Source organism: Bombus vosnesenskii, unplaced genomic scaffold (assembly GCF_011952255.1).
Source record: "Bombus vosnesenskii isolate JDL3184/JDL3185 unplaced genomic scaffold, Bvos_JDL3184-5_v1.1 scf7180000013314, whole genome shotgun sequence".
NCBI classification, from domain to species: domain Eukaryota; kingdom Metazoa; phylum Arthropoda; class Insecta; order Hymenoptera; family Apidae; genus Bombus; species Bombus vosnesenskii.
Window position 1 is genome coordinate 2410812 of NW_022882960.1, and position 27975 is coordinate 2438786.

Below are 27975 nucleotides of genomic sequence, written 5' to 3' on the forward strand. Positions count from 1 at the left end.
TTTATCAAAAATGTTAGAAATTAAGATTTCCGGTGGTTTCTATCCTATATGATAATTTATTGATAGATGGATATATTACAGTGGATTAAACAGAAAAAGATGACTATTTAACTTGAACTTTCGATTAACGATTCTTCACCCTCCGGTGGCTAACTGAACATCAACGGCTGCGGTGCCGAAATATATTAATGGCCGTTAGGCTTATCGAAGTTTTCCAACCATTTCGGCTTGTCGACATTTGCGCTTTATCGTCGACATTGTCTGTACGTTGGCGATTTTTTCGCGGTACTATAATAGAGACCAAAGAAACCGCTGTAAAGAGAATCGTTGTGCCAAAAACTAAACACTAGAGAAGATGTAGTTTTCCTAGAAGTCAGACCCACTTCAACATTTTCAATTATACAGGGTGGTTGGTAACTGGTGGTACAAGCGGAAAGGGGATGATTCTATGCGAAAAAAGATGTCGAAAATATAGAATAAAAATTTTTTTTTAATTTTTTTTTTTTAATTTTCCCATCGAGACAACGATCTAAAGTGAGATCCGTTATAACGTACCGCACGCGTACCGAGCGAAAATTCAAAGTCGATTTTCTAGAAAACAAAGCCTCAAACGAAAAATTTGTATTCTATATTTTCGACTTCTTTTTTCGCGTAGATTCACCCCTTTTCCGCTTGTACCACCAGTTACCAACCACCCTATATATAACTGCGGCAAGTCAATATATTTCTATTAAACCATACCAGTTAAGGATACAAAAAACGATCCGAAATCTGGTAGATAGCTCCTATCTGAAGTTTTATTTCTTTTCTCAAGTCTCCCCAAACTTCAAAATTGTTCTTCCGACACGATAAACATCATACTTCCTATTCGCGAAATAATAACCTGGTTGAAACAAAAATTCAACGATTCATCAAAATTCGTGGTACTTGACTTTTTCTGGCTTTACGAGCTCACCTGAATGTCGCGTCAGAGGAACGAAACGTCGTCTAGCGGCACAATGACGATATTTAATAGAAGCAACGAAGCGTGAAGCAACGAAGCGGCTCGCGATAAAAGAACGGCGGAAGGGGTGGGGGAAGGGCACGTGTTTCGTTTTTTCGATGGAATTTGCATAGTACCTTTCTCTGGTCCTCACGAACGGGGCAAGTCGGCCGTCTAGAAGTGCGCTCGATTAATTAGCGGCGAAAGTAAGTGAAATTGCACACGGTGCATTGTGGCAGGCGCATCCCTGCACGACGCTAACCGCGTCCAGGTGCCGCACTCTCCAGCCAAGGCGGAATGTCGACCCGCTATTTTTCTCGGTTAATCATAATCACTTATGTAGGTCACGTGAAAATACGAATAACGTTCCTCGCTCTATATAATCACTTCGTTCCCAGATCAAACTCTTCGACTCGAGACTGTTTGACGAGAGCGATATTCGAACCTCTCAGAAGCCTCGCCGATCAACTTCACGTTTTATTGATTCCTTAATTTTGTTACATAAATATGCGATTAATATTCAGTTCCCGAGAAAGAAATGACTTACTGCCATAAGCCAATTTATTATATTATTTATTTTATATTATTTCTATCTTTCGATCATAGTAACCTTACTTCTATTCATAGAAAATGCTAACATCGTTTCGTAAAAAAAAGGCTCTGGCGAAACCTGTATATTACTCATATTTTACACGAAATCGTCAGTTTCGAAGGTGTCACGATTCGAACCAATAACTAGCCTAAGATAACGTGGCGAGAGTCTATGAAAATTTTCTGCCGTTTGCAAGACGATGAACGTAAGTAACTAAGTAAAGTGGTAATGTTGACCGAAGCGAAGCGTTCGGTCGTAAAGTTAAGATACATGTGTATGTTTTCAGAAAATTTGTAGACACACGAAGTTTTAGGGCGTCGCGTTAGAACAACGTTAAATATGTGCCGAGTAATAAATCCGTGTCAATGTACATAAACGTAGGCTTGCCAACGTGGCTTCGAAATCACGGCGTCATAGTTCCGACAGGAATCGCTGTCGAGTGAAAATTAGCTTCTTCAGTCGTGGCAAAGAGATTTCGTAAGAAATATGTACGTTAATACATATTAAACAAGGGGTTCGTGCGATTATACCGGGGACAAACGTTTTTCTGACGATCCGCGAGCAGCGACCGTGTAACCTAAGCATATACGCCAAGAACGAACAATGATATCATCGATCTTGCTTCATATAGTATGAGAGTCTTTCGAGAAGAAAACAGTATCGTACGATGGAACGTAGCTCGTTTCGTTTCTATTTAATTTCAGGGACGATGAATGAGCGCCTCGAACGTAACATAATAAGATCCACGCGGAAGAGGATGTACGTGATAGCGTTTTAACCGAATTAAGAGAACGTACAGGATGTTATAGAAAAAAAATGATCTAGATCTTCGTAAGCCTATAGCTATCGCCAAGAGGAGTAAAATATGTTCGTTAAACGGAGATCCTAAAATCAAGCAAATATTTTTCTCGGAACGTACTATAAATCTCCACACAAAGTCTTTCAGCCTATTTTTATAACACCTTATATAACTGAAAACAAGTATAATATTAGGAAGAGAACGGAGAGAAGCTCGTTCGTTCAACTGCAACATCGTATCTCACATGGCTGATCCGATTTGCAACGGCCATGAACGTTAACAATAGCGATTAAAGAGTCATCGATCAATCTGTCCGCCTACATTCGTTCAAAGCAAACATTCTTCTCGGTGTTTCCACTTTCGATTCAAGTACGCCGTTCGATAATGGAACAAATTATTTCCGATAAAACGAAGAAGTTGAAGAGCGTGGGCAAGAGCCGATACGAACGAAGCAAATTAAATTAACACTGCTAGGAAAGAAAACAACGATTTGATTACCGACGCCACCGAAGTCTCCTCCTTTTCTTCTTGTTTCTTGTTCCGATCCGCGGTCGTGACTGCGAACCACGATACGAGATGTGCAAAACATTGCGATAGCGCGAGTAACGGGAGAAAATGCTGCGTTAACGAGTTTCAGATAAAACTGCCTTTGAATCGCAACGATTTTCAACGTCGTTTCCATCAGCCTCCGAGGCCGATCAACGCGAGTAAAAGTCTTTAAGAATTTATTAACTTTCTTTGATACTCTTCCTCGCTCCGAGAGAAAGAGTTTCTATTTTATACACATATGGAAATATGTGTAATTCAAGTAATTCTCGAACGCGTACCTGCAAAGCGCTTCAAACGCGCAATTCAAATCCACGTATACGCATACAAGCTATCTATTGTAAAGCTATATCTATTGGTACGAAATTTTAGTTAATGCTCGATTATCTGATCGCGAATTCCTATTATGCGAACGAAGGATGATAGGTAATGGAGAAAATTGGCCAACTTCCATCATACGAACTTCAGTCGCATAAATTGTTTCTCCCCCGACAAGTTCAATACATGAAGGGCCACACTGCTCTCTCTCTCTCTCTTTCTTACATCCTCGATATTCCACGCAATTGTCAAGAACGATAATGACAATAGAGGGCGATCGTCTTCGAGAAAAAGCTTAAAACGTACGGCGGCGAAAATCGAAATAGATCAACACACCCACGCGACGATGTCCCGCTCCGGAGTTGCTGGTAAGCACGATAAAACGGGGAAACGGTTCACGCCGGTTTCGCGAGTTGTTCGAGGGCCAGACGAGGACAGATAACGAGATATAGGGATGGGAGAAGGGTGGTCGGCCGTATTTATCACTCTGAGATCCCGAAGAGCGCACAATGCAAGGCGAGAGAGAAGAAAAGAGAGGTGAACGGAGCGGTTCGCCAGGCTGTGGAACGAGACGCGATGTAGTGCAGGTAGATTTATGGAAGGTGGGAGGGAAGAGAGAAAGAGAGACTCTGTGTGTTTGTGTCGCAGGTCAGCCGCGGTTCACGGTCACGGGGACCAACCGCTGGACTAACCTAACGTAACCTGACTCGGCGACCGCAAACTGAATTGCACCCCGTCCGCCCCTCGACATCCCCTAGTCCACCCTAACCCCCCGGTTTCCGACCGCCTACCGCTCCTTTCTTTCCTCTCGAACCGATCTTCGTCTCTACACGTTGCTACTCTTCCATTCGTCTACCCTAGCTGTACTCGCGAACCTCCCACCTCCTCCAGCGGACCGATTCGTTTAATTTATTAAGATGCTGACTCCCCCTCCGCCCCCCTTCCCTCGAGCCACCGACCCGGGACTTTGCAAAAGCGCCGTCCCTTTTTTTCTCTCTCCCTCTCGATAATTACAATACGAGAGCCGAGTTCTAGGAAACAGACTGACTGCGAGTCGACGCTGCTCTCGAGACGCGATGAGTTCTTGCAACGATTCGAAGAGTCGGATTTGAATTCGCTGGATTCTTCGTGTGGAGCAGGGGGTGAAGATTGACGTAGACATAAATCGGATGAATTGGAGAGCTGTTAACATTAGAAACGATATTATCGGGTTTCTAATTTTAACCCTTGACACATTCAGTGCCGTGTGAATCTAATAATAGATACACGTTGAACTATCCATTCACGCCATTGATGTCCCCAGCGCGTACAAAAGTGACGATGCGTCTCCCTGGTGGTGAGCCTGAGTTATAATTTGATCCTCATTTAAACTTAGTATGTACTATTGTGCAAAACTTTGCTAATGATATTAATCCAATTCTAGCGATAGATATTAGCATTATTTCACTTGAAGCATCTCAACGATTTTCAATTAGATCCACAATTATAACATAATTTCAGAGATTTAAACTTTTGACCGTAGTGTCTCAGAACTATCGAAGAATTAAAGTACTCCCATTTCACTCTAGTACCTACTCGTTCACCTAAACGCAGTTCAATTTTAATGTTTAAGAAGTTGGTCAAAATCCATTACAACGACGGGAATCGAAATATACGACTGACTGTATAATCGGAATATCTACATACTTATTCCACCGAGACTTAATGCTCAATGCGAACCCCCGTTACATCAGGGTATAACAATCGTTTGCATAACCGTGCGGTGGATCTCCGTGCTTACGCATCAAAGTAATCCAATCCGACAAGTCGTAAATTGCGCGCACCCCCAACCCAAACGTGTTTCCCTTCCGCTGTACGAAATTTATTAACAGGGCGTGTCTATAGGTACGGTACACAGACCAGCCATCTTTTTCCTGATTGATTAACACATCTTGCTGGATCTGCCGTGTTCATTGCTAACCCGTGTTTAGCGATAAAATTTAATAAAAAGATCTGTCGACAAATTAGACGCGGTCGTATTGTTTATCAATTAAACAACTGTTAAGGAAATTCGAGGATTTGGGAATACAAATTATTGACTATATTTCACATACTACAGTTGTACATCTATATTAACACTCTGAAGAACGTCTTGCACGCGCGCTTGTCGCCAACCGACTATCCTAGATTCTTCTAACATCTGGCAACAGTCTTTTGTCTCCACTAAGACCTTGACGCCCTCTGACCCTTACACACACACTCTCATGTACAGTGTAAATGTATCACTTCCCTAACAACAACAAGTATCGATAATTGAGCAGACACGAAGGAAAAAAGCGTAGAAATGGGAGATCCAGTCCTCGTTACGCTGCGAACGGCGAACGAATCCTACTTCGATGAAAAATCAATGAACCAATGAATTGTGCACGCAACCGATCGATCATGATGATGATCGAGATAACGATATTCATCTTGTAATATACGATGTATATTATAGGACTTACAGGCCATAAATAAATAATAACAATAATGATATATCGATAGAAATCGACAACGCGGCCGGCACGAAACGGTACAGAAAGAAATTAGAACTGCTACGCCGGCTCCTACGGCAATTATCCAATTACCGTGTTCGCATTAGCTACAGTTGTAACGTCTAATAATTGCACCTTCGTTCTGGTAAAACGTTCGAACGTGGAACGACCTCACCGGTAAGTCGCGATACAATGCGCGCGCAACCAACGATTCAGCTAATCGAAAATCGAGGGAAAATCGAATTATTTTGGACAGTATTTCGATAGAAATATCTAGCGGCCATGAAACTGAAACATTCTATATTGAGTTCCTTTCCTTTTATTAAGCTTCAACAACCATGCAACGAATTTACGTCTTATTAATGGTTCCGAACGTAAACCCTTATATGTATAACTTTGTTGGAAGTATTCTGTGCTTTCGGTCGAAAGAGTTACGAGGAGAAAAAAAAGATCGATACTGCCGGTAGGTGGTAATTTTCATACCAAGTACGGTTTCCGGTCGGCTCGTTGCATAACGTATTCAATGGCTACCGCAATTACAGCGGCCGTTTGACGCGAAGCGCGGCTAAGTTCGGTCATAAAATCCTGACCTTGAGAATTACGATGCAACGTTCGTACGTTTACTTCTCGCCGGTGCTGTCGATGGAAACCCATCCCAAACGGCGGTTTTGCTTCGTTCGGACAAATCATTTGCATCGTGAACAACCACACGCCCGCGCGTAAACTAAACTACGCGCGTACGGCGCCAAATTACGAAGTACAAAGCGTGCAACACTTACAGGCAGATTCCTGAGCCCCAGCCGCACCTTCGAGTACTTCTTCATAAAGACCCGCCAGAGCACGTAAGCCATGACGATTATCCAACTTCCGATTCACTCGTAAGGTTATCTTCGAGATTATTCCGTCACCTTTCACACTTTGTCACCGTTTCACGTAAAAATTTCAAAGATTAACACCATCAGCGTCCGGATTCGCAAACGTCCGTCCATGATACGATCGTTCGATTATCGAAATTACTCCGCATCTCGATCTCGAATCGGTCGTGGGATAATGGCGGGAACACGATTGCGCGGTAAAAAGTCGATATCGAATTCGAAAGTGGTTCGTCTATGGCGCCACTTTTCCCACGTGAAACAACCCCGCGACCGTTTAACCTTAACCAATGATACTCACTTTGTACAAGGTTCTCGTATTAGCACGGCGAAGAAAAGGGAGGAGAGAATCGTCGAGCAGAAAAATAACGAAACGTGTCTCGCGTACGTTACAAGAGGAAGCAACACATCTCGCGTACAAATTGATGCGACAATCTTCATGCCGTTCCGATAATGAGCGACTGGATAAAGCACCATTCACTTCTAAAGGAACAGTATGTATTTTTCTACTCAAACGTTCCCAAGATTTCACTATTTTCTGATAGAGAAAAACATAACCATGATTTGACCTCGTAACACGTTTTTATAAAACACCTCTCTATTCCCGTATCTGATATTACATTCATTTTACGATAATTTTCCGTATACAAAGAATTCGCGTTTTCTCTAGCCGTCACGAAAAATAAATGAACGCGATCCATGCATTAACAGAAAAATGCAGAACAGCGAAAGCTGATAATCTTCGAATCGGCGCAATTCGATCTCTTGCATAATTCATTATAATGTCCCGATTGTAATTGCGTCCGGCCATGCACGCCACCAATACTATCGACACGCACGGTATGATCGATAAACATCAAAGCCAGTGTTCACTCGGTCGATCGAAATCGCCGCTGCGCGTATTCGTTGATTTATACGAAACCACGGTACGGCATCCGATTCAACACATATATATAATCACGTGTCGGGGGATAAACTTAACCTTGAAATCCTTCGTTTTTGCAGGAAAGATGCACGCCTGTACACAGGCGAAAATGAATCAGTTGCACGCAGTGTCACGAGAAATGTCGTCAGACCAGAATACAAGGAAGCGACTGTCATGATTTAATCGACGAACCAATGAGACTTTCTGTCGTCCTCGAAGGATATAAACACTCTCGAAACTACGCTCTGTACGAGAGGTAACTCCAAAGGAAAATCACACAAGACTACGATGGCAACGTTCGACAATTAGGACGCTTGCAATCACTGAGATTCCGTCGAAAGTTTTTGTTGGTATTGATACAGCAGGATGCACGAGGATTTTGAACGAACGACGCGCGTCAAAACACCCGTATGCCTGACGGCTCTCGCTGCCGAGATATAACTGACACGACACACGCAACTACCTACTCTCGCGCTCGAACCGTGGAACGATGAAACGGAACGTTCGGAACGCCGGAACTACGGAACGATATATACCTGAATCGCGTTTCAGCGCAACTTTAGGCGTGTCTTTAACCACCCGACACCACGTTTAATGGAAATAGAGGGTGTGCTCCTGAGGTCTATGTCCCTGAAATCTCGAGTTCGCTGAACTCTGGTATCATGGTGCCTTTATTTATACTTTTATTTTATGTTGTTTAATATTAATCCATCTTAATCCCTAAACACTTCAATTTAAAATGTATTAAGTATTTGAAATATCGTAGTTTGGCAGTATTATAAGGACGAGTGCCACGATTTAATCAATAAATCGATACTATAACTTAATGTAATTTGCCTTAATATCTGTATTGATTTATAAATTCATGTTTAAGGAATATTTCCATTTCGAAGAAGATGCCAGGCACCATGGTTGGTAACACGCCATAAAGACACCACTAACAGCTGTTTGTCACGCAAAAAAGAAGAAACAAAAAAGAAATCATTCATGGTAATACTGACATCTGCCGAGGCATATAGGCGGTAAACAACTCAGACTCTTTACCATTTAATTACTATACCGTATAATTCTACTATTAGTTATTAATCAAGAAACACAGCGATTTTAAATTAACTTTTTCCTCTATTTCTTTACGTTATTCCGCGAATAACGTTTTCAGGACGAACGTCGTTTTTATAAATCGTATGCTACGCTTAACAGAAAGGTTAATTTCTTAAGAAACGATCTTTGTTCCCCGCCGTGACATCGTAAACCGGTGACGCGAATGGTTTGGAGGGAGTCGAAGGAGAAATGGAAAAAAACGGGCGTTTAAAAAGCAATATAACGCGAGCCGGTCGTAATGGAGGAAAGAGTTAAAACGAATCAGCGTGTCTCACGGCGCAGCCAAAACAAACAGAGCTAAACAAGCGGAAGGCTCGATGCCCCCGCTCCACACGTGCCCTCTCCTGTTTACATTCGTTTGTTTTCACTTCAATGCTGGCCAACTCGACTTCCCATTCGCTGCTGCACATTACGCGACTGTATTACCATCCCTATACATTACACATCCGTGCCGTTTGATTTATCAGCCGATAAAACGTTTTCAAGGCACTCTTGTTAACGAGACCTAATCGCCGATACAATTAGGACAGATAAAAATGCACCCGTTATTGACTTTCGCAATAGCTATCTCGATTCTCGTTACAGCATCGATGTTTTTTCCCTGTTTCCTTACGTCTGACGTTAATACCGCGTGTATCCCGCAGCGTAAGTGACGTTAAAATGCGAACATTTCCGACTGCTAATGATATGTTTCGCGAGACGAACGTAAAGGAAAAAAAGAAGAGGCAGAGAGATTGGCGATAAATTTTCAGAGTCGTTGAACGATTCTGTGCTCGATCGGGCGTGGAAAAATTAAAGGAATATCGCGAAACGTGACACGAAACGCTACAAACCGCGATAATTCTTCGAATGCCTCCAATAATTCCCTCTTTAAATTCCAGATACGCGCGAGAACGAAACGGCAGAAGAACGTATATAACGGCGAAGGGCGAAAAGAAATATGGAGAACTGCTCGGAGAGCTGGTAGACGGCGCATAAAAAATGCCAAATGTTTCGGGATGTAGGAGGCAACGCGAACCTCGTCGACGCCATTAACTCTTGAATTTTTAATACGTGAACGTGCAGCCCTTGCGTATCATGAATTCTGCCTTGAAACACGGCGACATGCTTGAAACATCGAACATCGAACGTCGAGCCACGCGTTTGTTCGATCGTCGACTGAAAAGGGAACCGTTTACGACGAAGAAACACACCCCAGCAAAATGGTTCTCTTTCGCGATTAGCGCCGGTGTCACGGCACTTCCGCTGTGTCTGTACCTCGCGCCACATCCTATCGCCTTTTACTTCTTCCCTTCTTTAATATTCAGCCACCGTCCTCGTAACCTACGTCGTGCCGCCACGCCGCCAGACACACGTAAATACGCGTACCTCACAAATATAGCGCGCATGTGTGCAACGTGTTATCCTCTGTGCGTGTCACTATGCGCCTGTTCGCAGCATATGCATACAAGCGTGCATTCTCTGCGAGACAATGGGCGTGCCCACCTCACGTGACTGGCACGTGAGCACCCTTAAAAAGGGCCCTCGGTTCCTGACGTTCATTCATACTGGTCTGCCTGTTTCGTGGTCGACACTGATGACCCTACACCGCGCGTCGGAAAGTCAAGAAGAATCGAACGACAGAAAGAGCAGAAAACCGCTGTTTAACCGTGTACCATTCAGAGACGGTTTTCGTGAGTCTTGCAGGTGCGCGGACGATTACACCGTGCAAACTATGCGTCACCGTAACAATGTCCTTTGCTCGACAGCTTCAACCGCTGCCCGACAGAAGTACCCTGCCGGGACAGGAGAATAATCCGTGGAACGAATGCAGTGAACTTGTTACTTAAATAAGCCGTGAAAGATGGAGTGTGTTTGGATAAAGGTAAATAAACGCGTCTTGTGCACCGAGTACAATGACCTTTCGTACTTCTGAATTCGTATTTATTCAACCATTTAAGCTCTTTATATTATACAATGTATGTACGCAAATATTATAAATGAGAAGACGATCGACTACAGGATTCTTCGATCTACGAAATGCGGCGTAATAAAAGCGAGCAAGTGAACGGCAATGTCAATGGTTTCACGACTATTCTTGGATCTCTTCCAATAGCGCTATCGTGCTCGGAATCGATAAAGGAACTAACGTTTATTATTTCGCAAGCAACCCCTCCCGTGTGAACGCGCTCGACCCTCACAAATCGTAATTGCCGGGCAACGAACAGGCATGTCTAGCTGCTCTATGAGATAGCTTGCCTCTGAGTCACTCCCCCGCGGTGCGTTTAAACTTTGAACGCTTTCTGCACGTCGGACCGACACGTTACACTGCGCAATAATTGTAACGACTCTTGGCTTCGTTCATGAATCGACCGCTTCGGGCTGGCAACTGTTTCATGCGTGTTCCAATGTATACGCGGAAAATCAGGCTGAATAGTTGCTTTGGAAAGCGAAACGCCAGTGTTTGATAATGCAAATTCTTGTTTCAATTTATACGTTTTTATAAAGATTTCTTTTTCATGTTTCACGTTTTCATTGATGTGCATCGACACCTCGATCATTAGCGACAGATAGAGATTATTCTTTTGCCAATCTCTTCTGTTGCAAAAATCAGACGAATCTACCTCGATAAATTTTCCACACTTTCTTAGGTAAGTAGTCACTTTTCTTCGAGAAAGTTACGCGAACCACTACGTAGATGGTAATCTGCGGAAAAAAGTTCTGATGAGTAGAAGGAACAAGGAACCATCTACTGGTTGGATTGCTGCAATTTTTTGCACATTCAAGTCGTTGCAATCTAATTTACATTAACATAGAACAGAATTGGCTTTTCCCAAGTGAGCAAAATTTTCATCGCGTGCAAGAGGCAGACACGCCATACGAACAAACGGACAGCGAAACTTTCAGCTCGCAGCTAGATTTAAAACTGAAATTCAACAGGTGGACCACGCAAATATTTGTCGGTAAGAAGTTACTGGCAACGACCCAGTATTCTAGCTACCATAAACCTACTGTTACACAACTGTAAACGTAAACCACCGTTTCTAACTGCAGGAAACGAGGCATTCGTATAATATCACTCATCAATAGTGTTGCCCCGGGCATTATCATCTACGCACAGAAAAAAGGGATTCCTTCGTCGTGGAGAAAATTGACAGCTCCGTAACGTCTTCTTTTGTCGATAACATCCAGATCGATGATGATTAGAATTTTTATGTCATCGGACGAAACTGTAAGGGCAAGCATCCTGAACATGTGGAAGGAAGCGTAGGTAATTAGAGAGCGGATTAACGTGTCGTAAGACGTACCTGTAAAAACAGCGTTCTGCATGTGTATCGGTTGCATGTGTATCAGTCTGAAATCGTAACGTGCAACACGAATCGTGAATCACTGGTTCGCTCGTTGAGCAAGAGGGAGTGCTCGCCACGAACGCCGCACCACGAATTGACGATAGATAAATGCGCGGGAGATCGTATTATCACGATCCTTTGGGGACCCAGCGAGGTTATCCGGGTTAATCGAAGAACCAGCCAGTGTAACGACGACGATTATTATTCGATCTGGCGAAATTCGCCTACGTATCGATCTTATTCGAGCCACTTTCGCGAACACGGCGCCGCGCCGCGCACCGTAGCCCTTTTAGAAGCCACTTATTATCCAGACCGATTCCGGCCGCCGATTGAGAGCGTTTCTCAAGCTGGCCAACACGATCATTAGGGCATTTTAGATCGGTTGCATGTTTCAGCGTGGATTGCGAAATTTTTAATTTGTTACTTTAACACCGGGAATCGTACCTTCTAAAAAACTTGCCATCCCACGTTTTATCTTGATTCATCTGCCTAACTCCAAGTTTCGTTTCTTTGTAGTTTAAAAGTTGAGCCGACAGATCCGGCGAACGCTTTCAAGATCAAAGAATGGATCTAAAAAGGATTAAGCATCCTAAGGCTCCTTGCCTCGAAGTAAAGCTGACTCATAAGAATCCTCGCTTCCAAATCTGGTCAGTCAAACTGTTTTCGTCCAATGAATTTTAATTTAGTCACATAGTGTTCCATCATCTAGTTTCATTTAGTTGCACAGCCGCTGAGTTATAAGAAAAGAAAGTACGTAACGATAATAAGAATGATGCTACTTAACGGTTTACCGTGGTGTAAAAATTTGACATTCCGCGGATTTACGATTGCCGCCCCGAGGACTAAATTATGGCGCCTCGGATCCCGCACCGCATTTGCAAACCCGTCGTACCGCACGTCGTACGACCGGCAGGTTTTGCACGTTACACTTTATATCCTGAGTGCATGCCACGACAGGTACTTACACTGTCAGCGTAAGGTTACCGCGAAAATAACGAAAGAACATACAACGAGGTTACGGCCCTCTTAACAATTAGCACGTACCGTTGATCGCGGAACACGGTCTCCCATAAATATCCGTGAAAACGTTCCCGGTAATGAGACGAACGTCGTTTCGGAATTCGTTGTGAACCTGATTCGGGATTCACGTTCATCTGTTTAAACTGAAAAAAGAACAAGAATGTGTATATCCAAGCGCTGTCCTTTTCGCTTTATTAACACTAAATATCAGTAATCTGATGTTAAGTCTGGAGAAACCGGAGAAACGTTACTTGTAGTCAAAATAATGGAACTCCTAATGAATTTTAATTTCAACCGACCTCGAGTCTCTTCTCAAGACTGGAGAACACACTGACGCCAGTAAATCGCACGCTTTAACGGACAAATATGTCGGTGAAGCTGAAGGAAACAAGTAACGCACAAGCATCGTCGATTACGCAGAACTTTCGAGGCTTCTTCTCTTCTTCAACAAATCACTTTTTGCCTGTACGAAGTGCACGTATAGTTAGAGTCGTTGGTTCGAAAGGGAGGCGGCGACGTTCCTTTTTCGACAGGGAATCGTCGATATTTCGCCGCACTAAACCGCGACCAGCCACGTCCTTTTTTTCTTTACAACCATCCGGCTCTCTACGTCGAAGCAACATTTACGACGCGTTCTTTTTGTTCTCGGCGACGATACAGCTCGACGCGACGAAGAGGCACCGCTATACCCTTTCGACTCGTGCGTTCAAAGCGCCTCCTCGAGAGCCTTTGTCCTGCTCGTGCGGCCATTTTCTTTCTCTTCGCATTCTTTTCAGTGAATACCTATCCAGCGTTCAAGTAGACGCGCGTTCGGTGTACGAAGTGGAGAACGATACACGAAGACGACGAAGAAAAAGGAACGGATGATACCTACAGGGTGGAGGAAGAAAGGCGGGAAGGAAGGAACGATAGGCACAAGGGGTGGCGCGGGAGGTAAAGGAAAGAACGAAGCGGAGGAGGAAGAAGAACGCGAGAAAGAAGCTAAAGTGAAACGAGCAGAAAAGACACACGAGCGATGAGTCATCGTAAAAAGAGGAAAGCTGGTGGTCGACTACTCTGATTCGAACGATCGTGTCTCGAGATTTTCTGCTATTTTTTGCCTTGGACGCATAATACCGTCTCTATCGTCATTTTAATACACGCAATACCAACAACCAACGGAACTGTCGACGGGCTGATAACGCGGAAAACGAAAGGCTAAAAAGCCGATGGCTGTAGTCGAATGACAAGTACGATCGAGTTCTCTGATTGACAATCGATTGCTACTTTGATCTCCACAGCCAATAACTGTTGCCTCGTATTAGAAGCGGTCTACACAGTCATCGATTTTTATACACATGTCTCATCTTTACGGGATTATCGAGATTACCAGATGGATTATCCCGCATGACGACTCTTTCTCGCGGAATGTAAGCTACGGAATTCTTTACGTGCGAAGACACGCATCTGACGATTCTTCGGCTACCGTTAAAGACGTATCCACAAGGATGCTGGTCATTATCGTCATGAATGGGATCAGTTAGCGATTATCTCGTGTATGTCACGTCCCATCGTGTTAAGTGGCATTCTTTGCCGTATCATGCAGATTCGGTTCTTTATAATGATTTATAATAACGAGGTCTTAACAAGAACGCGAAAGCTCCTTTAGAATGTATATTGAAAAATTCCAGGAAAACATTTGACTGCAAATAATTTTATGTCGTGCCAGACGTCTCATCCACGATAAAAACGGGTTTTTATTAAATATAAAACTGTTACGTTATATCGAGATCCTCGCAACATCGGATATTCCGCCAGAGGTCAGTCTTTTCCACCAATTAACATTAAACATTTTTTTTACTGTAAATAACGATTCGATCGTAGTATTTATAAGGATACGCGATCCCTCGTTAAAAGAGGATCATTGACGTTAGTACTTTCCGTCGCAAAGACGAATATTTGTCTCGTTACGCAAGCGAAGCATCGCGGCGATCCAAGGACACGGACTAACCCGTTTCAGATGCCTGCTCTTGATGGATCTCCTCTGAGGCGCTCTTGAACGCGTCTGACATGAATCTCGTCAACGTTTTGATCGCTTCAAATAGCATTTACAATACGTACTCTTGTGTAAGGATCGCATAGTCTCGTAAAGAAAAATCCTTTGACGTTAACACATTGGCCATTTGCGAAAAGTATTTGTAAAGGAGTTTCATTATAACCGAGACTTCTCCCATGAATATAGTATATGATCATACGATCGGCCTTGTATCGGAATTGCGGGGAATTTAATCTAGACGTCTACGACTTAACGAGGTCCAAATGGATCTATTTGGAAATAGAAAGTATTATATTCGAAGCGTAAACGAAAGATTCAAATTCGAAATATAAAATAAAAAATAAGCTGTTCCAATTAAAAAGAACAGTAAAGCATTCATCAATTTTCAACAGATCTACCTGAGCTTATTTTATTAATGCAGACCCTTCAATTTCCAGATTGCGAAAAATTAACTAACAACAGACAACGGCCAAACGTATCAAATCCCGTCAAAGATGAAGCGGCCTGTATGCAACGAAACAGAATTTTCATGGAGAATTTTTACCGCGTTGCAAGCTCTTCGCACAAGCCACGTCGTAAAAGAGAACGTGGATTCGTTGCAGCTTCGAACGATCGATGCAAACGCGTGCGAAACGTTCGATATACCACGGCGAACGAACGGAGAACATTGCACCACGAGGTTCACCTTGAAAGAAGTCATCCTAGACTTTTTCCCTGATTCGCACCTCCGGAATATCGAGGACGGAGGCGTCCGCTCGAAAAACCCGCTCGCCGCGTGGGTAACACGCAAGAAAATCCGCGAATGGTGGCGCAATCGAATAAAAGCTTAATGTCTCTGTCCTTGCGGAACTTCGAAGAACGACGCCACACCCTCATCGCCGTCGTCCGCTTCTTTCACAGCATACACGCAAGATGTTCGTCGCCTTAATAAAGATGTAACGTATACACAGGCTCATGAAAGTATTCCAACACTTGCAGACACCTTTTATGAATATATTATATTATGTGTATCGTACGAATCGTTTCGAAATGCTATTAGCGCTGTAGCGAGCTATCTATTGTACATGTATATATTAATGAAATTTCAGAACGTTTTACCTAACATATACGATATATGCATAAGTGTTCTCTACGGTAAATGTTCAAATATTTTCGTAAATCATTGTATAACAACCGATTATGGCGATGCTCGTGGGTGCGATTATGTTTCACGCACGTCGGCCACGAATCCATTTAATTTTGCACGGCGCGACGCGGCGGTTCACCAGCGTCGCTTCTTATATGGATCGACCTGTCGAAAGGCAAACAACTGATATGGGTCCACAACCTATCCCGAATCTCGCATTAATAATTCAGAGCATTCCTTGGCCGGATCTTGGTTCGCTTGCAGGGTGTGGGACGTCGCGTCAGCGGTGAAGAATGGTATACGATAAGATTAAGGTAAATTTTCTTTGTTATCTTTTTATTTAACTTTTAATCTTTATTTTCCTTTTGTAATTGGTTAGCTCAGAATCATAGTGATGGTTTGGCATCTTTTAAGAAATAGCGCTCTGCGTTTACCATTATAACAAATTCATTATACATTATTGCAGCCCTAAAGACATCCGTGGTAGAAAATGAAGTTGTGACTCGAGTAATTATTCACATTTCCTTCAAACTCAAAAAATTTTCCAACGATAGAAAAATAGAATTTTATGATCGAAACCATCTCCCATCGAATGCAGAAAGTTTGAAGTAGAGTATCAAGGATAAAATGTTAAGTAAAAATAGCAGAGAAGATAAAAGGAAAGAGGAAGTCATCGACAGATGGCAGACGGTCGCAATTATCTATTAACACATACGGTATATTACTCAACAAATGTGATTGGCGGATAATTCAGGTTCTAACTAAAAGTACCAGATGCTCTCGATTATACGTTCGCAGGTTCGCGGATATCGATGCATATTGACGACGAAATTAAGCGATAACCGGTTTTCTCCGAGTCTAATTATGGGTTTACAGCATATCGAAGGCAAGGAACACAAAGAGTAAATTAACTCAGAACGGATGTGAGCCTCACCATAATCGAACTTAGACAATAGGTATGACTACCACGCTCTTTGGCACAGGGAGCATAGTGAAATACGCGGATATTTCTCCGAATAGCACGGAGCCTGGTTCGAAAAGATGCTGCTACGCCTCACGGAAGAAACTAAATCCAATTTAATGATCCTTAATGATCAATGTACGATAGAAAGGTGCGAACTAATCGCGAAAAAATTGTCTTATTGCAAGATACGAAGCAAGAAACTTGAAAGAACGTTCCAAGTTAATTAAATGACAATTCCATGTTGGTAAAGTGATTTCAAATTCCTCGAACTCGAGTAGTAGCTTCAATTCAAGTAACTTAACTAATCCAAACGAGACTCTAGATATTTACTTGAAGTCGGGTTATTTAAATTGAAACGATCGATGTAACTTGTACGAGGATAAAGTCAAAGTTACCAATTTGAACGAAGCTTACACGTCACTCCCAAAATATCGAGTGTTTCGCGTACTTGATACCTTCGTCCGATGCTTCTGCGGTAGCTGAATGAATTCCACGCTGTGTAATGAAAGAGCATTGTTTGTCAGAATATAATAGCCCGAAGGAAACGCGTGCTTCCAACAGCTGACGCGATCCTGCGTGGCAGCCTTGCGTAATTCGAATTACGTAATGACAACCGCGCCGATGACGGAGCCATGGTTCGCCGTCATCGGCTTTGTCCTGAGCTAAATATCGATCACTGTCCCGCGTATGTGCGGTTATTATCGCGCGTGTCTCTCGTTACGCGATTTCCAGCCGACTCTTGGCTCCGCTCCGACTTTCCGCCCTGGAGAAAAGATATCCTGCCGCGGAGTCAACGATCGTTACGGAAGATCGTAAACTGTCGCCGTTCATTGTGCAATAAAACTTGAGCATTCGCAACACTCCTCCGTCCATCCACGTCTTTACGTTCGTTCGCGCGGATCAACCTTCCGACCGATACAGAAAGGGATTAAGATTCATAATTATTCGATTAATTTCATAATCGATTGAGCTATAACTTCAAATAATACATTGAACTTTTCTGTAATAATTAGAGTGCAGACGTTCGCGCGTTTATGGAAATTTCAAGATGCAAAAATGCACAGAATGCTTCGAGCGTGCAATAAATATGTAAAATATCCAAAGCAGTTGTTGTAATATTTGCCGAATGAAACGAATGTAATTTATCTATTTGCATTAAACATTTGCAGTCTAATAATAACGAACGCGAATGTTAAAAGTTACTTTAGCTTCTATTTTATTTAACTGTCTACTTTTATCGCGTTCTTGGCAATTGTTAACGGCGTTGTTTGGATTGTATAAGAACGAACATAGATGATCATCAAGGAGGTAATTTATTGAGGTAGAACTTTCAGGGTGCACGATATTCTATAGACGAACAATATCGATCGTACAATTATACTACAAGAAACGATATAAGTTTTCTTAACTTTATCCTTCAAAGTTGAGGTTCAAATAAAACCACTTTCATTAATGAATTTACGTTGCAAGCAGCATGAAAATCAATTCTTGGAAGACACGCGAGGATCATATTTTGTATGTATGTACAGTAAAAGGGACGGGAAAAGGTGGAAAGCGAAACGATTATAATTGAAAAAAATACGACAGTGAGAGGACAGAGTGTTTCACCAATTTCTTTATATGTCCTTGCATACGTGTACGTGCAATATACGTGATCGTGAATGGGCGTGTATTTTGCAACTGAACGAACGCCGGGAAATAGAGTAAGGTAATTATCGTCATAAATTTTTGCAATAGCCTATCTTGTACTTAATCGCGTACGCATTATAGGGAACTGTGTCTGTCCATGGTCACGCTTCGTGGATGCAGTCATTCACGCGGCCAATCGTCGCAATGGACTAACAACATCCTGCAATTAAAGTACTTGTTCTGATATAGTTCCACGACATGTGGAGCAGAGATCGAAAGACGACGGCCAACGAATTTCGGTGAAATCATTCTCAGTCGCCTATAACTGATTGCCTTTCCCCGCAAATTCATAAATCAACGTTATGCGCTCTGTACGTAAGACATACTTAACGAGCTCGAATGGCAAAATAGGAAAAGCTTCGCTACAACACGATAACAATCGTTAATGTACAAGGAGTTAAAATAGAAAGCGTATTGCTCTTTATTTTAAATCTAAACACCTATCGATTAATATTCATTGTACCTGTGCAAAGAAATTCAATTTTCCCATGAACAAAAGTTTTCCTCTGTAAAAGAAAGTGACTCTAGACTTTCGACCAACTTTCATACCAAGAATTACCCCGTTTGCGAGGGTTACCTCGTTACCGACACACCCTGTGGTTTAAAAGGTTTCGCTCGTTAACCTGTGATCTCCGTGAATAAACGCGTCGTGCAACAAAGCCGTACGATCCGTCGATTTAAACAACGGTAGACGTTTCTCAGGACAATACGCGTTTTGTAGATCATGGAGAACAAAACGGGCGTGCTTAATATGCTCCGCGTCTTATCATGGAATCGCACGCGAGGCGGTCTCTTCGTCACGCAAAACGACGCTCGTAAAGAGATCTTGGAAAACACATATACGTGTCTACGTTCGATGCTGCCGCCAGCGTTTCCTATTTATTCATTCAATATCTTCGAATGTATATACGAACGCTTGTAGTTGTACGATTATATTATACTCGCGTCGAGAATCCAGTCAGGCTACCATCGACCGATATCACGCGATCCTTGATATTTTAATTAGGGAATTAGTTATGTGATCTGACGTAAAACGAAGTGACTCAACATTGGGCATCATTTCAAATGATTTCAGAGTTATATTTACTTTAAGCAAGATATCTAAACATCGAAAATCTTTTTTAATTTTCGAATGGTTTCGTGCGATGGCTTTCACTCTTTTCTCTTTTTCATTCGTAATAGAGAAACTTGTTAAAAAATACTACCCTTGTCCAGATATCGAATCGAACGAATTATTGAAAAATATATATCTATCAATCATCATTGTTACAATTTTATTCTGAACTTCTGCGGCAAACTAAAGATCAAGATACTTATCCACGCTTTTCGATTAACTAATAAGCTAGGTCACTATCTTCAATCGGTAAGCGAAAGTCTATTTCACGTTATAGAATTGAAAATTCTGGAAAATATATAGAAACGCAATGGAAGAATACACAAGTTGATTGCCAGTCTAAAATATCGCACCGTATATTTTATTCATTCATCGTCCCCGCCGCTGTCTCGAACGTTTCGTTTGTTCATTGAATTCTAACGTTCGATTCACGTTGCATACGGGCGGAGAGCAGCACATGGATTCCCACAGCGACGAACGCGGTTAGGTCATCATTGTCCATGGTCATGGGCCGTCTAGGTGGTCCTCGTGAAAAGGAAACTGCATAATATATGCACACGCGTTTTATTGCGGCACGCGGGCAAACGCATAAAGGAAAGGCAACCGCATTATGCGCGACACGAGTTCACCGACACGCTGGTTTATCTTATGCGCTGTGATGGAATCAGACATGACGCAAGTGGTGCCAGGACAATTTTTCGTTTATTTTCTTTTCTCTTCTGCGTTCGAAACACCTTACAAAAATTAAACCTCTCGTTTAAACAATTCTTTTAAATGACATCTTTTTTTACAACTATTTTACAATAAACGGAGAGATTCGTCTCCATAGAATTAACAGTAAACTTGATGTTATATCGTATATATTCGATATTATAATAATTTTCATATATTTAACAATGGCTTCGCGATGCAAATCTTCGAGACTTTGCATCGAAATCGATTTCATGAGATTGAGATATCTGATCTAGACTGGTCGCACGATGTCGTTGGACAAAAATGTATTCTCGCACCGATATGAATTTTCAGGTGGTTAGTAAGCTCTTCTGCGTAGAAACCACCGATATATACCATCGTGTAAAAGAAGGACCGTGGGAGGCGAAGAGAGTGCATTCGCGTGGGCCTGTATCCTGTGCCACGTCCATTTGTCCCCGTGTCCGTTTCGTTTGTCGACAGTAGTATGTATGCGCTGTCGAGATTATCTTTTGGTGGAAAACGAGTCACCGTAAATCGTATAGCGCGTTACGGTCTTTCGTCTTTTATAGTAAGCCTAGCAGAAGGATAAACCGCCCCTGCTGAGAAAAGATTAATTAAACGTATCATCGCGTGTTTAACATTTTACTTTGCATTATCCTAATTATTACGTATGGAATATGTAACGTAGATATTAGAAGAATCAAAATTCATGTACATAAGGAAGAGTAATGATACTTCACTTACTTTACATATTTGTTTCTTTCTCTCTCAAGGTACTGTTATCAGTTTGAGGCAGGTATACAACAGGGTTAACACTCGCTACCAGCAAATATGCCAACGTTAGGCGAATCGTTTGCACGCACGAAATTATATACACGTATTGTTACATCCGCTTTCATTCGACATTCCTTTGAAAGAGAGATTATTATTACGTCCTACGGACGCATCAGGAATACAAATGAAAGGCGTGAACTATCGAGTGGGTAAAAAAGGGGAAATTAACATAATGTCTCGAATCATAAATTACACGTGTATTGTCAAAAATTGATCGCAGAAGTAGATATTATCTTTTATATATATATATATCTTAGAAATTAGTACAACTCTAGATTAATTAACAATATATAGTTGTATTTTTCCTCACTTGTTATCACTCGCTTTTAATGTAGTAATTGTAAATACAAAAGAATTCACTTCTTATGAACCGTAGACTATCGCGTGTTCTATAAATGTACCCTGATAAACGAGACGATATAATACGTATATATGTACAGGGTTAACGACCGCAGGGGGTGCAGTTGGGTGCGGCTTTTCCTAATATCGTTAAAGGTGAGAGCAAACGTTTCACCGATTATTTACAGGATACAAAGCAAATAACGGTTGTGTTAGAACGTTTATACGCGTTCCTCGGAGTAATAGGTATGATGTGTATAATGAATAATTGAATTTCTAACAAATATCGAAACGATAATTCATGGACGGAAATAATGTGCGCAAGTATCGTCGAAGATAAAATGTTTATTATAGAGAACATGCTACACCACTTTTTCTTTGGGATATTGTACGATAGTGCTCCGATTTAAATAGCACAAAATTAGCAACTGCTCATTTACAATTGTATATACTATTGTATATACAATTTTACAAGGATTTTACAATGTCAATTTCTCTTGATATTGGATTGATAGGAAATAGTCGTTTTGTGGATGCTCGATCAAAAAACTATACAATAGTTTGATCTGTCAACAAAACGCAAAAAGCCTCAATTGTTTAAAAGTTTTGTCCTTGTTTACAAACATACGTACTATTTTCTTATTAGTATATTCATGTTTTGCTATAATGGTTACGATCAACGTGGAAAAAAGGTGTATTCTAAAAATTCTATGTTTTGAAGAGGATGTAATTAATAAAAGAGAAATAAAAAATTATTATAATTATAATAATTATAAGATTACATTTAACTTCAAATTACTTTATGTCATTCATACTTTATCTTATATCCGCAAAACACTTGATCTTATAATCATAATCGTTAACAGTATATCATTAATATTCATTCTACTTATTCACAGAAAAACCGTGTATTATTACTATAAAATACTCCTATACAATCACAAATGTAACATCTCTCAAGTCAATGAAAAATTTCTAATTCTTTTTTTGTTGCATTATATATTACTTATGTACATTCCTATAAATATGCAGACATCATTCATATTAAATAACACAAAACTCGATCGATCGTTAAATTTACCACTTATATTCCCTCTAATTATTTATAGAATACGATGTTTACCTATAAAATGAAATATAATGGCAAGTATGTATATACATTGGAGCATCGCATGATTCTGCAATTTCAGTTCCATTAACCATATATCAACAATGAACGAATCACCCAATGTCAACACTTTGCTACATTCTGTTTTTCTGTTAACGTTCATTAAATGACTGATTTAAAAATATTAGATCAATCTATATTGATGATATATCCGATCTTATCTGCAAAGGTTTCGCTGATTTAAAATTTTCAAAACACAAATTTGACAGAAAATGAATTAAAATTATAATTAGGTGCATACAAAAGTAATGACCGTAAATTGGCAACGCGTGTATATTACCGAGTAAAAATTTGCCATTACTTTCTTGCACAACTAATATAATTGTACATTCACTTTATATATTACTAAACCACAAAACTGTTTCTTCATAAACTATTACGTATGTCTAACACACTAATGGCAAAGGATGTTCTTGTACTATTCGTATAGACCACGTTGGATCCGGAAATTGGCTCCATTGGAGCTACTTACAGAGTCTTTAAATAATATTAAACAGCACTCACAGAACATACACTGTTACTGCGAGAAAGATAAGACATTTGACTATTACATAAATAAATTTCCTCACATTCATGTTTTTTTATTAAGAAATTGTCTGCAATATATTTATATTATCATTGGCTTCTTCTTCTTCCTCCTCTTCCTGAATAAATATAACAAATTCACGTCATAATTAATCATGCCTTTAAATGGCAAATCATAAAGACCATAAAAAATAAAATTTACTTACCTCGTCAAAACCAAAACATGTTTCCATTTCTTTCTGTAATTTTGGATCGCTTTGCATGTTCCGCGATAAAGATTTAGTACACGTTTCTGGTTCCATTTTCAACTCATCTATTTCTATATCTTCTTCTTTTACTTCATCTCCTCCCTCGATTTTACCAGTCACAATTCCACTTTCTTGACTCAAAGGATCTTGCATCAATAAATCTCCATCTTCGTTAGCTACAACAGCCATTTGCTAAACAAGAATGAAAAAATTATATTTTATATACAAATGTGTACATAAACATTATGAACTAATATACTTTTAGCATTGCTTATAACACATACTTGATCAGTTTCTTGATTGTCAGCTAGCTGTATAACCTCCAATACAACATATTGCTGACCATCACTTCCCTCCACTGCCATCACATCATCTTCATCTTCTTCTTCTTCATAATCTTTAAGCTTAGTAGCTAAATCACCTGTCATGACCTCTACTCTTTGCCCGTCTATTATTTGAATCTTTTTCTGTCTTCCCATCTTCAATGCTTGTTGCTTTTCTTGAATGGATGACTCTGGGTCATGCACAGCCATATGTCGAATTAGGTTTCCTTTATGCCTAAATAGCAAAACTTATATGCATACAACTGTATTTTCCTCTGTATTTTTACGTAATATGTGCACAACAAATATTACGTACCTGAATGACCGTTCACATTCAGGGCATTGATGTGACTTCTCTTGAGGTGCAGGAGGAACATAAGAAGGATTGTGATACAAGTTACAATGCCGCTTAAGAAGTTGTTTCTGTCTGAATGATTGAAAGCAATGATCACAATGATATGGTTTTTGGTCCGTATGAATTAACATGTGGCTTTCGAGATGGCGCTCGGATATAGAAGCATATGGGCATAAATCACATTTATAACACTTTTCCCCTTCGTGAGTTTTACTATGCAGTTTGTAGCTATATCTAGAATGGTAAAATACATTATATATTTTATGTTTGGAATATATAACAGCCCAGTGTTCCCCACATACCTATCTGGGAATGATTTTCCACAGCGTTTACATTTCAGAGGTTTATCAGAGGTGTGTAATTTTTGTACATGAATTCTGAGATCTGTTTTTCTCCTACAAGTTACTGGACATAATTCACATTGAAAGACTGGCTTGTTCCCAACTATAACATATATTATCATAAACAGAATAGCAAAAAATTACATAACAAAATTTACAACTTTTAACATGTAAAGTATCAACGTACCATTATGTATCAATTTGTGAGCTTTTAAGCTGTTAGACTGAGTAAATCTTGCTTGACAAAAATCACACTCGTATGGTTTTTCTCCCGTATGTATGCGCAAATGGCGTTTTAGCTTGAAAGTATCAGGACTTGCATATGTACAATGCGGACACTGTAATGTAATAATAATTTTATGGTCGTAATTAACACTTTTTAAGGTATAAGTATACAATATACCTGATATGGACGTTCGCCTGTATGACACCGAATATGACGATGAAGTTTAGACAATTCGACAGATGCATAGTCACATTCAGGACATTTATGTGGCTTTTCATGGGTGTGTCTATATCGAACATGTCTAACAAGTTCACCTATAAATTTAATACTGTAATGATTATTGTGCCTCTGTATTCCAATATTTTTTATTTGTTTAATAATAGGAGGACAAATTATTATCGAAAAAGCAAGGAAGAAGATGTCTATAAATATTTCATACCAGAAGTTGTGAATGCACTTTCACAAAATTTACAACGATGTGGCTTGGTCCCAGTATGTGTATTAACATGATTTTGAAGCGAGGCCAGAGTTTTAAATCCTCTTTCACAAACGCTACATTTATGTGGCCTTTCCTCAGAATGTGATTTCATATGTCGTGATAGCAGATATCTACATCATATGCAGATTAAGAAATTGTTTACAAGTTAGTCAAATTTTGATTATGATATAATTTAAAACAAACTAAAAAATTACCGTTTTGGACTTGTGTAGTTACAGTAATTACACATATGAGCTTGAGTAACAGTTTGGGACTTTTTAGGTAAAATTTTCACAATCTTAGTTTTGTCATCTTCTACTTCTGATTCCACAGGTACTTCATTATCTTCATTATCTTCAAAATCATAAACTGTAAGATCTTGTTCTCCTTTTCCTTCTTCACCTTCAGTTCCCTCTTGCTCTACCAGTCTGCTTTCCTTATCCTCATCATCTGGTTGTTGAACTATTAGTACATAACTGACTTCAGCAGGATTAGTATCAGATGGTACAATAGTAACTGTTTGATACGGATCTCCAGAATTAATTACAACCTCATTATTTCCATTACTAACTACCTGCCCCTATAAAACACAATATATTTTCATAGTAATGACATAACCATGGCACTCCATGAACAAAGATAATTTTGCTTACATCTTCATCACCATCAACATTTTCTAATTCTCCAATTTCATGGAATTCTTCTTCTTCAAGTGTTTCTTCTTCATTTTGTACATCTGCTTCTTCTACTTCTTGGATTTGTACCTGTGTCATCACAGGTGTTTCATCATTGTTTGCTTGGTAGTAATATTGACCAGATTGATCAACAAAGTAAGTTCCACCCTCTTCACCACCTGACAATCCTTCCACTTGTTGCACTATAATAGGAAGTTTTAATAAAGGTATGCCTTTTGTAAAAGATATAGAAAATTTATTTGTAAATACTAACACTGTACATGCTGTAATTGCTCTCCTTGACTTCCTTCTATTTCTTTATTAAATGTTTCTAAGTAAGTCTGTATCTCTGTTACAGATTCTTGCTCCTCTTCTAACTTAATCGTTGTTACATTACTTGTCATGGTCAAATCATTAACTCATAAAAGTGTACTTTCTCTCATTAGTCTAAAACAACAATAAATGTATTTTTTATTCAATGGTTTAAATAAATAAAGCTATTACTTTTATACAGTTTACCTTATATTATTAATTATTTTAGCAAAAAAACTTAAAATTAAATATGTGTTTGTATATTTTCTTACAAATTTTCAATAGGTCTCTATGTTAAAAAAAAGTTGTAATTTAAGCTAACTACACAATCATTCTAAAAAACATAATACTATATGTATACACATATATACTACATCTAATTGATAAGAGAGTATTTATGTATATATTCAATCACTTATGACTTGAAAATTAAAAAATACATCGTGCAACATATAGTTCTCAAAATAAAAAACTTCAAATATCTATATAAATAAATATCATTAAGGATGAGATCATTTAAATAGTTATCGAATTATTATTGGAACGCTATAAAGTCCAAACATCATACAAATGAAATATGACAATATTCGTGTCGCAAGAATCCATAAGTGTAAGTGGTTTTGCATTCGAGTACATCCGAAGACACGTGAATACATAAGAATATTCGGAAATAGCCGAAATATGGGATCAACACTAGTCTATCGGTGGGAAAGCACAAGACGTCATGAATCATGAATCGTGCAAAATTAAAGGAAAATCAATACATTGAGGTAAAGAAATTGAAGATACGAAAGAGCGAATGAATGACAGGGATCGAAAGTGATTCAATTCATCATGCGTTGGAATCCTCGTAATCGAGGATCAGTGTTATATCATTGAAAAGTCAAACAAGATTGAAAGATAGGAGCGACACACGCTGCCGCGAAATGCCATGTAACTCGCGAAGCGGGTAATGCGAACGAGGATGATGACATGGGCAAAATGTGATTGCGTGCTTAAGGAGCATGTGGAAATTCGTAGCAGGCCTCCACGGTTTTCAAACCGTAGACTTTCGTCAGACATCGGAAGTTCCGAAGTTGCGCATTCTGTCGGAAAGCTTTAAGACAACGCGGATGCTTTCGATCACAGGACACAGGGGGCATTAACAACAAAAATTTCAGAAAATTATCACCGTCGGCGCTGTCATCAATGTAGAGGACGCAACGGAAGGGTGTACTATCCGTTCTGCTGCGTGCTGGATATAACTTACCAATCTTTTGCGTTTAGCTCGCGACTGGCTGACACAGGTCTCTTCAAATGCCACTAAAAACCGTCTTTCTTCACACAGAATCGTGTTTTCACGTTATGCTAAGTTCACTTACAACACAAAATCTCCAAATATTCATTAACCTCGTAAAGTCGAAAACGTTCGTGTGAGGGCGTTGTATATGATCCGGAGGACAATATGGCCGATCGAACTACCAATGTTCAAATACTGCGCGTTGGTAACTGCGCACTGAGGCGCCGGACGATTGTCGTTCTAGGTACTTCCGGA

At 40.2% G+C, this 27975-nt stretch overlaps 2 protein-coding genes and 2 long non-coding RNA genes across 10 annotated transcripts in view; 2 read left to right on the forward strand and 2 right to left on the reverse strand.

Annotated features, from left to right (window-relative positions):
- Positions 1-7644, reverse strand: part of LOC117235250 — a 305200-nt gene extending 297556 nt beyond the window's left edge. For both annotated transcript variants that reach the window (XM_033497118.1, XM_033497116.1), the window contains exon 1: positions 6530-7644. In XM_033497118.1, coding sequence (XP_033353009.1) covers positions 6530-6601 — 72 coding nt within the window. In that variant the 5' untranslated portion in view covers positions 6602-7644. The remainder of the gene's footprint in view (positions 1-6529) is intronic.
- A 790-nt stretch (positions 7645-8434) lies between these two features.
- Positions 8435-10564, forward strand: LOC117235185. Its single transcript, XR_004493635.1, has 2 exons — positions 8435-8569; positions 9530-10564. It is a non-coding gene; the product is annotated as an uncharacterized LOC117235185 (long non-coding RNA).
- A 611-nt stretch (positions 10565-11175) lies between these two features.
- On the forward strand, positions 11176-16077 carry LOC117235187. Its single transcript, XR_004493636.1, has 5 exons — positions 11176-11278; positions 11444-11590; positions 11682-11898; positions 12494-12624; positions 15470-16077. It is a non-coding gene; the product is annotated as an uncharacterized LOC117235187 (long non-coding RNA).
- Positions 16078-22116: 6039 nt separating this feature from the next.
- Positions 22117-27881, reverse strand: LOC117235014 (transcriptional repressor CTCFL-like). 6 transcript variants are annotated; one of them, XM_033496641.1, is made up of 12 exons: positions 27691-27881; positions 26404-26576; positions 26109-26332; positions 25671-26035; positions 25417-25586; positions 25155-25291; positions 24939-25089; positions 24713-24854; positions 24372-24644; positions 24017-24290; positions 23691-23924; positions 22117-23603 (listed from the first exon to the last, which is right to left on the reverse strand). In XM_033496641.1, the coding sequence occupies exons 2-12, from the start codon at positions 26531-26533 to the stop codon at positions 23544-23546; spliced, it is 2160 nt and encodes a 719-aa protein (XP_033352532.1). In that variant the 5' UTR covers positions 26534-26576; positions 27691-27881; the 3' UTR covers positions 22117-23543. The 6 variants fall into 6 exon arrangements, with proteins under 6 accessions (XP_033352532.1, XP_033352533.1, XP_033352535.1 ...); XM_033496642.1 differs by lacking the exon at positions 27691-27881 and adding an exon at positions 27484-27606; XM_033496644.1 differs by lacking the exon at positions 27691-27881 and adding an exon at positions 27502-27598.
- Between the last annotated feature and the right edge of the window lie 94 nt (positions 27882-27975).